General features: G+C 39.0%; 1 protein-coding gene across 2 annotated transcripts; it reads left to right on the top strand.

Moving 5' to 3' along the window:
* Positions 1–1,025: 1,025 nt before the first annotated feature.
* On the top strand, positions 1,026–6,366 carry LOC306999039 (uncharacterized protein). 2 transcript variants are annotated; one of them, XM_079613434.1, is made up of 7 exons: positions 1,026–1,104; positions 4,181–4,247; positions 4,806–4,886; positions 5,126–5,227; positions 5,321–5,377; positions 5,477–5,548; positions 6,169–6,366. In XM_079613434.1, exons 2-7 carry the CDS (start codon positions 4,184–4,186, stop codon positions 6,333–6,335), a joined length of 543 nt encoding a protein of 180 aa, XP_079469560.1. In that variant the 5' UTR covers positions 1,026–1,104; positions 4,181–4,183; the 3' UTR covers positions 6,336–6,366. The 2 variants fall into 2 exon arrangements, with proteins under 2 accessions (XP_079469560.1, XP_079469561.1); XM_079613435.1 differs by lacking the exon at positions 1,026–1,104 and adding an exon at positions 3,775–3,884.
* Positions 6,367–10,241: the final 3,875 nt, after the last annotated feature.

Below are 10,241 nucleotides of genomic sequence, written 5' to 3'. Positions count from 1 at the left end.
TAGGGTGCGTGTGTATTATACGCTTGGGTAGGATTAGTGGTGTGGGGTGCGTGTGTATATCACGAAATTAAGTGCGTATCATATGCACGCGCAAAACTGCGTATCATATCCACGTAAAAACTCATTTTCGCGTATAAATTGCACGATAAACACACTGCGTGCTATAGAGACGCATTTGGGTGAGAACAGGCTGGTGTATCGGTTGTGAGAGGACGTCAGCTGGCGACGTCTTTTACACGTCCATTTATAGTCCATCATGACCCTCTATTAAATCAATTGTGATAAAGCTGCGCTTAATCCTTGCATGGTTAATACTGCAATAATTAATTTAATTTGCCAAGTTTTTAAGAGGTTGTGAAGACGTCCACTGACGTCCTTTGCACGTCTTGATCAAGGCTGTGAATAGTCGTCCACAGACGTCTTTTACACGTAGTCAAGCAAAACAGAAAAAAACATGAATTATCTTTATGAAATACACTTTTTTTTATACAAAGTACATATATTTACTTTTTCTTGTTTAAATAATTATACAGTGCCCAGTGTGGTTACGTGATTCCAAAGCCACTGCATTTTAGTCATTATTTTAACCTGTTGTACCTGATGTATTCGTTGTTATTTTTTTGATGGAATGTATGCATATACATGTAAAACAGAAATATATCCGGTCACCAGTAGATGGGCTCTGGTTGGAAACTGCTGCCAAGATGTAGTAATCTCGCAATATTACAAAATCCCGCGATAGGACAGATTATCTCATGTGATGTTAACACGTTCTCCTCATCTCCGGAACCCGGAACTTGAACATTGATCCACCATAAGGAGAGGAGGAATTGCGTTGTATCGATATTATAAAAAATCTACTGTTGGGTAAGTACATTTCGTATTATTAGATTTACGTGCTTGAGTTTTACTTGTTAGACATGAATGAACCGAAATAAATGATGCCCACATTGTCAACTGAAATGTACTGAGTTTGGCTAAAATAGATTATCTCACGAGATGTTAACGCGTTCTCCCCATAGACTCCGGAACTTTAGCACTTGGAACAACCACAAGGAGAGGAGGAATTGAGTTGTATCGAGATTATTAAAAATCTATTGTTGGGTAAACACATTTTGTATTATTAGATTTACGTGCTTGAGTTTTACTTGTTTGACATGAATGAACCGAAATAAATGATGTCCACATTGTCAACTGAAATGTACAGAGTTTGGTTAAAATTAGCTAACGTTAGTAGGCTAAAAGTTACTTTTAGTTTTACTTATACAACGGTATACCATAGTATAAAGTATGTTTAATGATATAGTCAAAGTTATTTTTTGTGACTTATTAATGTAGCCTTTTGAGAGTTTCTTTCAGAAAGTAAATGATCTGAATAAGAATTGTATATTGATTTTTTTTACTATCTGCTCTGTAGCACTGTGAGATTGCTAATGTAAAGTGCGATACAAATAAAATGTATTATTATTTTTATTAGAATGAAATGTTTAGCTGGATTTGGACATGTATGTTCTCAATAACTCCGTTAAAAATATTTTGTAATTTTAAAATTGCTAAACATGTCGTCTGAATACCAAAAGAAGTGGAGACGACGAAGGGCAAGGGTTGATGGCTTAGTGGAACATGGTAGCAGCTCTGAATACGAGGGGTCAGTGGAGCCAGCCTTGGCGGGGGAGGGCAATCCACTCACAGAGGGATCAACATATGATGATTTACCTACTATGGAGGGCTGTAGTTCTTCTGTCAGCACAGTAGCAGTGTTCATTAGGGGTGATACAGATGAAGAACACAATTATGACACAGATACTGAAACAGATTCTGAGCAGTTGGATGAGACTTCACATTCAACTGATGAAACGCCTTCTCTCCACGTAGACTTGGCTAATTGGGCTACTGCTACAAACCAAACCCACAAGGCACTAAATGAGCTTCTTTGTGTGCTCAGGCGCCATGGCCATAGACTTCCCAAAGATGCTAGAAGCCTTTTTGATACTCCCCAAGGAGTGCCAGTTCAAAATAAATGCAATGGACAGTATATCTATTATGGTATTGAGCGTTACCTTCTTGAACACATTTCAAAAGAGACACTGCCAGAGCAGGTTGAACTGTCCTTTAACGTGGATGGCGTGCAATTGTTTAAATCGAGTAAAATGATAATCGAGTTTCTGGCCCATTCTTGGTCAAATTCCGAATTTTCAGCCATTTGTTGTAGCTCTGTATTATGGGTCCAGCAAGCCTTACCCTGTTGAGGAGTTTTTACAAGATTTCTTGGAGGAGTTGCAACCGCTCATTCAAAATGGAGTTTCATTCCAGAATTTAGTTCACAGGGTTACAGTGAAGGCGATCATCTGTGATGCACAAGCCCGGTCATTTCTAAAATCTATAAAAAGTCACAATAGTCTGCATGGATGTGAGCGATGTGTTGCAGTAGCACAAATGGTCGAAAATAGGATAGTTTACTTGACAAAGGGTCCTTCTGAAGGAAGAACAGATGAGGTGTTCAATCGAGTTGGATACCCTGACCATCAAAAACAAATATCACCTCTTGTTAGAGCTGGTATTTTGTGTGTGAAACAGTTCCCCCTTGACTACATGCACCTAGTATGTCTTGGAGCCACGAAAAGGCTTTCTGACATACTTGTGGCGTGGGCCAGTTATCTGTAAAGCTCAGAGAGAGCAAGTACAAATGAACTGTAGTCAGTTGAAACGAGCTTTGCCTGCACAGTTTGCAAGGCAGCCAAGAAGCATGGAAGACTTGGGCCACATTTACACATAGCCAGGTATTTAGAGAAACTAATATTTCTTCCCCTCCGTTTTCAATAATAACATCGTGCACACAACCCGCATAAATACGCCGTCGAGCGCCTTTATAACTATGCTAAACCTATGGGCGGCAGTGTAGGGAGAAGGATAAAGCCATGCAAGCCAATCAGAATCCTCAGAATCGACAAGAGAGAACCTAAAACCCCGTTTCTCCCAGTTGACACGACAACATATAAACGGCGTTTTCAGAAATCTCCACTTTGGCCGGAGTTTTTAGAAATAATCGTTTTCTGGGATAAAAACGGCGTTTTCGTGTAAATGACAGGCCAAAACGCAGAGAAATATCTGCGTTTTCCCATCGTGTAAACGGGGCCTTGGATCGGTGGAAAGCTACTGAGCTACGTCAGTTCATGCTCTACACAGGACCATTAATCTTGAAGGATGTGCTTCCTAATGATCAGTATCACCACTTTCTTTGTCTGAGTGTTGGTATGAGAATTCTTTTGGATGAAGCTGATGAGAAAAGAGAGTCTTATCTAGGATACGCGCACAACATTCTGGAGCACTTTGTGGATGGCTCTGTGGATTTTTATGGACCCACCTTTCCAACATACAACATTCATTCCATCAAACACTTATCAGATGATGCTGCAAACTTCCACAGCTCTTTGAACGCTATTTCGTGTTTTCCGTTTGAGAGCCACTTACAGGTTATCAAAAAAATGGTGAGAAGTGGCAAACAACCTCTAGTGCAAGTCACAAACAGACTTGCTGAAAGACAATGTACTGAAAGACATGCCAGACAATCCCAAAAGACAAGCAAGCTAACAGCGAAGATGCCTGACAACTGTGTGTTCCTGATCGATAATGCAGTGGGATTTATCCAGGAGAAACGAAGCGATGGAACACTAAGGATGGATGTGTTTAGGGAAACTGACTGTGAGAGGGTCTTTGAAAAGCCATGCAACTCAAAGCTCTTCAACATAATGTTTGTCAGCAGTGACTTGACAATGGCAAAGCGAATACTGACAAACAGAGAAAGTGTCTACAAAAAGGCTGTGTCTTCCTTACAAACAGGGTTACGCTATATTCCCTCTGCTGCACCAACATGACTAGACTTGGTAATAATTATTATTTTTTTGTATATATTTGCACTGTTACTTTAGTAAGGTTGGGAAAAGCACCTAACACACTAATTAGCGATAACATTAAATCCACCTGATGGTTTTAATCTTGTGGTTAACCGTGGTCAACATGATCTGACTTGGGTGTAATTCAACAATCAACATTCTTTTGTATATACAATCACTAGCATGTTTGATTCACAATTATGTCCAATTGCTTTCCCACTGTTGGAATAAATGGACAGGATTTAGTATCCTGAAAGTTAAGCTTGTCCTGTTGTTTTATCTTTTAGGTAATGGACAATCGGGGCAAAGCAAAAAGAAGTAGAAAGAGGAAAGTCTTCCATGACTTTGTTAATGGTACATTATTATTTGGTTCTTAATAACGGCTTTAAATTAACATTTGTTAAAGGTGCTATATGGAGTTTTTCTACTAAAATGAATCCATTTTTTATTACCTGTGTGTGAAGGGGTTGTAATCTCACAATAAAATGATCCACTTTGCGGGTTTTGCTAATACCTCTGAATGCAAGTATTCCTATTTCTATGTGATGCTCCGGGTCGGATTTGCCGCGAAATCCAGTGACGTGACTGAGACCTGCATGCGCGCTCCCGAGCGTCTCGCCTCTCGCCTCGTCTACTGACTTTGCACTCAACAGCGACGACACTGCAACTTTATGACATGGAGTCTGCTAATACTAGGAAACGACTAGCACAACACAGACTCCAACACAAACTCCACAATAATAAAAAACAATAGAAAGCACGAGCACTCGCTTGTAAACGTTTGGTTGCAATCTGAAACATCACCGCTAGATGCGGCTGAAAACTCCATACAGCACCTTTAATGCAATCTTGCACTGTTTTTCATATGTGAACCTAAAACTGTCACAAATGTATTTGTTTTATTCTATTTAGAATTAGACCTTGAAAACGACAGTGACGTGACTGACATTGAGACAACACAGCTCAGTCAAAGTCTCCTGGCAGTCAAAAAACGTGAGTTGCCAACTTTTATGTTATTATGCGTCTTTAGCCTAATCATAAATATTCCCTTTGTAGAATTTTAATTGTAGCCCTTCAAAATGAGGGCTTTCAGAGGAAGAAGTTTTTTTTACATGGAATTACAATGATGTGATTGCCTAATCATTGCAGAAGTAAAATGTTTAATACTGTTCTGTATTAAAAGCTCAGCATAAGTGTTGGATTAACTTACTTTGCTTTTGTTTTGCACAAAGGAAAAGTAGAACCTAATCCAAATAAAAATAAACAAACTGATAAAAGGGATGTGTCCTACCCAGATCCTCCACCAAAATATAACAATCCAAAACCCAAACCAGGTAAATGCCTCAGTTTGAAAATACACTTAAACAAATTGGACTGGTTATTTGGGGGGCTTAATATCATTCATTACAATTTAATTTTATTTACAGTTCAAGGTCAACACAAAGCTAATGAAGATAAAGCACATTCTTCAAGCAATACAAAAGGTATGGTAAACTGTAGATATGAATTGTGTAGATATGGCTTAAACAGTCTACACATTTGTTCATGTCATAATTTGTCATATGTCCTTGTTTGTACTAAAGATCAAGTTTTTTGTCCAACACACTTGGATGAAACGTGCCCAACCCCTGACTTTAACTACCCTACATTAAGTTGTAAGTTTTTGACCTTTTTTTTCCTAATACTACGACAAAGAATCATGCTTTCAAAAATGACTTTTATATATGAGAGTAAACATCGGTATCAAGATAGTGTGTTTGATCCTAATGCTTTTTGTTATTTTTTGGTGCATCCCTGAATGCATTCCCACTTTTACAAAGACATTGCTTGCCTCCAAAGTGCATACACTTTTGCCTCACTTTATTCTCATTTAGAGGTAGAAATATATCCCATGAGTCAGATGTGTTTTGCCTGAATGTCAACTTAATATCCCATAATAAGTAATTTATTTTAATATTTTTCTATAATTATTATTATTTATTTTTTTGCATGTTTTTATGTTTATTGTACTTAATGAAATTACATGCTAGGTGCAATTTGTCTAACAAGGTCACATAACAAACAGCCATCTTTCAGAGAGAGAATTCATTAATCGTTCTCCAGTCCATCTGGGATAACCGAAAAAGCCATATTGTTTTCTTGTTTAATGTCATCCACCTAAAGAGGACTTTTTTTGGTAATCGTTCAGTTATGGTTTGTTCATTCTTTAATGTGTCCTTTCTTACCCTAAATAACTTATTATTTTTAACACCTTTTGTTTTTAATGTCTATATAGTATTGTCTCAAGTCCCAAATTCTGGATTGAGGCCCCAGCACCTTCGGACACCCGAGCTCCAGAGGACGCCCGAGCTCCTTAGGACGCCCCAGCACATTATTTCAATTGTTTTCACATTTAGGTCACACTTTAAAAACACTTTAATGGCTAAGCACTTTAATGGCTAAGTTTAACATGAGGGGTGGTGGCCAACTTGAGAAGAAGCCATTTAAAGCCACGCCTAGGTGGCTTTAAATGGCAATTAAAAGGTAATTTGGGGCATATGCCAATCTAAAAAAATCTCTTGTTCCATGTATATTGATGTACATTTTTTGGGTACCCTTTATCTATTCAGGGGACATCACAGCCCACCTGTCTTTATCAGAAATGTTCAGTTCACTTTCTCAGTTACACACCTACAGTAGTTAAGGGTCTTTCTCAAGGGCACTTCAGTGGTATTGAAGTGTGTGTGTGTGTGTGTGTGTGTGTGTGTGTGTGTGTGTGTGTGTGTGTGTGTGTGTGTGTGTGTGGACAAATGCTGTTTTTTCACTTATCTAGCACGCATTTAATCTTTTATTGACATTATTATACCATACATTTTGATTTAAATTTTTATTCATGAAATAATATATATATATATATTTTATAGGACCATAAAAGCATTTTATTGTTGTAATATTCTCTTCCATCAGATGCTGTGAAGAGGTGGAGCCCAAATTCAACTGAATCAGAAATTGATGCTGCTATGGCGGAACACTTGAAACATGCTCCAGGAAGAGCTGGGGGTGGGGGTTATAAAAAATAAATTTTCTGGTGAAAAAGATACTACATAAAGGGAGATATTTTGTGTTGTTAAACTGAACTAAATTAATGGAATTGAGCTTGTGATGAACATGTTTTTCCTGTTTCCCAGGTGAATCTGTATTGTATAATCCGCAAAATAAATAAATGTGATTTGGAATTTTGTGGCTTTTTAGTTCATCCCGTTATCTTTATGATCATTTGTAATGAACTACTAAAATGAAAATAAGATAACACTTTATTTTACAGTGTCCTTGTTACATGTAGTTACTGTAAGAAATTATGCTTAATTACATGCCTCAAACCTTAACTATATTCAGATGCAGTTCATTATATTAGGTACTTATATGTATAAGTAAAGTGTTGTTTGATCTACACGTGATTATAACTTAAGAAGTTTAGGTCTGACTGGACCGATTTTGGACCTTTTTAGAACCTTTGTCAAGTTTAGATGTGTAAACGTCTAGATCGCTGGTCACGATTTAACACAATGGGTGTATTATTATTTTATATGCAGGCTTATATGCCTACACTTATGCAGAAACACACCTTATAAACATCCAGAAGAAGACAAATTCTGACGTCCAGGGACGCGCAAAAAAGACGTGGAATTTACGGCCGGAAAAGACGTGGAATTCATGGCCAGACGACGTCAAAGACGTCGGTTCAACTTTCATTTTGGAACTTTTTTTCAACCATGACGGGACGTCTCCGACTGACGTCGTTTCAACGGTCATTGAATGTCCAAATGTTTGCTGGGAGACGACAGATAAACTTTTGTCGTTAGCCTAATATGAATAAAAGTTTACAGTTTTGAACGATGTAGGCTACTCTACTCTTATCTCTATGACTAAAAATTTAAAAGTTCTTTTAGCTGAACATGAGAAAAATAAATCCAAACGAAAGTGCCACTGCGTCTGCGGAACACTAATTCAACATATGGTCTATTGGTGAAGTAATTTATAGCATTGATTACTGTGGAGGGAGGGGGGTTAAAATAATTCAGCAGAAGCAGGGATTAGACCAGAAGGAAATCCCCGTCCCTGGCAAATCGCACCTTGCTTAAAACCATGTTTTTACAAACTCTTTATAGGCTATAGGGAACCCCCAAAAAAAGGCTATCCTAAATAAAAAAATATTTAGTTTGTTTGTTTGTCTGCATTAATAATAGGCTATGACATGCATTAATAGGCTAATATAAAATGTACAAAAGTCCATGTTTGTTCGGGATTCGAACCAGTGTCATCCAAATGATCGATGCGTAAGTTCTACCACTTGGCCATGAATTTACTCACTGAGAAACGCCCGGTTTCTCCAGTGTGTGTTCTCCAGAGAAGTGCTCTTCATCTTCGTCTCATTCCTCAATAGAATAGTAAAAAAATAATCAGCTTCATTGCACCTAATTTATTTTTGTTTGTTATTTTTGTTATTATTATTAGTATTATTGTTTTGATCACGCTGCTCCCAACGGGGGCAATAGGCTTATGTCGCCCACCGACGTATAGGCGTACATTAAGAAATAAAGGCTATATTCATTGTTCTCGTCTCTATTTTTAAATTATGATTCTATTTTTCTGTCCTAAAAAAAATGTTCAATAGTATTTTATCCTTACTTGACATTAACCCCACTTACATTTCAAAATACGGCAATTGCTGCTGTTTTGCACAATGTCCCTTTGCGCCACCTGGCGGTCATTTCGCGAATGACTTTGAAATACGACTGTATTATTTTTACCGCGGTAGTTATGCCACGGTGGCTGGCGCGGCGGTAATAGGCATTCTGGTTGACTACCTACTGTAGGCTAAAGCTTGAAATGTCCACTTTAAAACGAACAAATTCGAATCGAAAACTAATACATTCTGATTATGTAATGCGTATGAAAGGTGCATTTCTCTCTAAAAGCGCATCTGCTTAACAGCGGAGATGGAGATGTTTTTAGACGACTTAGAAAACAATAGTTTATTAATAATATTAATGGCTCTTCTCATTCAGCACTGCGGGAAAAATATCAATTCCAGGTTCTAATGTGGCCTTAGAAAAAACAGTAAAATCGTTTTCCATTTTAATTTGTGAATATTTTAAATGTTTAATAAAGGGGCAAAAAGTCATTAAACAAAAATCGGACAATTCGTTGATATGTACTTTTTTGCGCAGCAGTTGTTGTAGCAAGTTCAAATAAAAATTTTGGTGTTTAGCTTTGCGTTTTAAAAAGACAACAACCGTTAATTTTTCATTTTTCAATTACGGGTTAAAAAAGGAAAAACGAATGGACACAAAAGTAGCCTGCATCGTTTGGACAGAATACGAGACAGAGTTCTTTAATACATTCATAAAAGAAACAGTGAATAGCCTACTGGATTCTAAACCTCAAAGAAATGGCACAATCAAAACCTCGGAGCAGAAATGAGGGCGAAACACCCAGAAACGTCTCGGTTACGGATGTAACCCTCGTTCCCTGAGTAGGGAACGGAGACGTTACGTCGAATGACGACGAATGGGGTTCGCTTAGAAGCCTATCCTCTTCGAACAGTAATAAAACGAGCCAATGGCAAGCAAATGCCATGGGTCTGCTGAATTTGCATAGCGTAACTCCGCCCCACAGTGTGGGTATATAAGGAAGTGAGCCGGCAACATGCAGATATGTTTCTTCGCTGAAGGAGCCAAGCTGAACTCAGGCTGTTCCAGCGGTACAGCGGAAGTGGCAGGAAGACGTAACGTCTCCGTTCCCTACTCAGGGAACGAGGGTTACATCCGTAACCGAGACGTTCCCTTTCGTTGTCACTTCGAGTTACGTCGAATGACGACGAATGGGGTTCCCAGTCCAATCACGCCACCTCGGCTGTCTTCCAGTGCCCTGCGTAAGTCTGAGCTCCCTGTCGTGAGACTAGCACGGACGAAGGACTCCTACTTAACACAGGAATACCAAGGTACACTGGGAAGCATATCACAGTGGAAATATGCAATCAGTGCCCGCCCGAAGGGGGGGGGGGGGGGATTTAAAAAACACACATATGACCCGGAAGGGGGTGCATACGGAGAACACTGGGGTGTCCAGCCCGTAGGGTGGAGTATTTCAACCCCAGGGGTGGCAGACTGGCTTGCCAAGGGAAAGACACATGCTCGAGAGAGGCTTATAGTGGAAATACACACGTGGGGGTCGCCCAGAGGGGGAACCATGCACATGGTGGCACCTAGCCAACGCGAAAGCTGCCGGAGGCATGGCGTTGACGTCAACAGCGCTGGAGGAACTCAGGGCTTATCAGGCTCACCTGAGGAAATATTGCACGTATCC

This window comes from Phoxinus phoxinus (assembly GCF_949152265.1).
Source record: "Phoxinus phoxinus genome assembly, chromosome: 5".
Classification (NCBI taxonomy): Eukaryota; Metazoa; Chordata; class Actinopteri; order Cypriniformes; family Leuciscidae; genus Phoxinus; species Phoxinus phoxinus.
The sequence above is the reverse complement of the archived record's forward strand: the minus strand, read 5'-3'. Positions and strand labels throughout refer to the sequence as shown.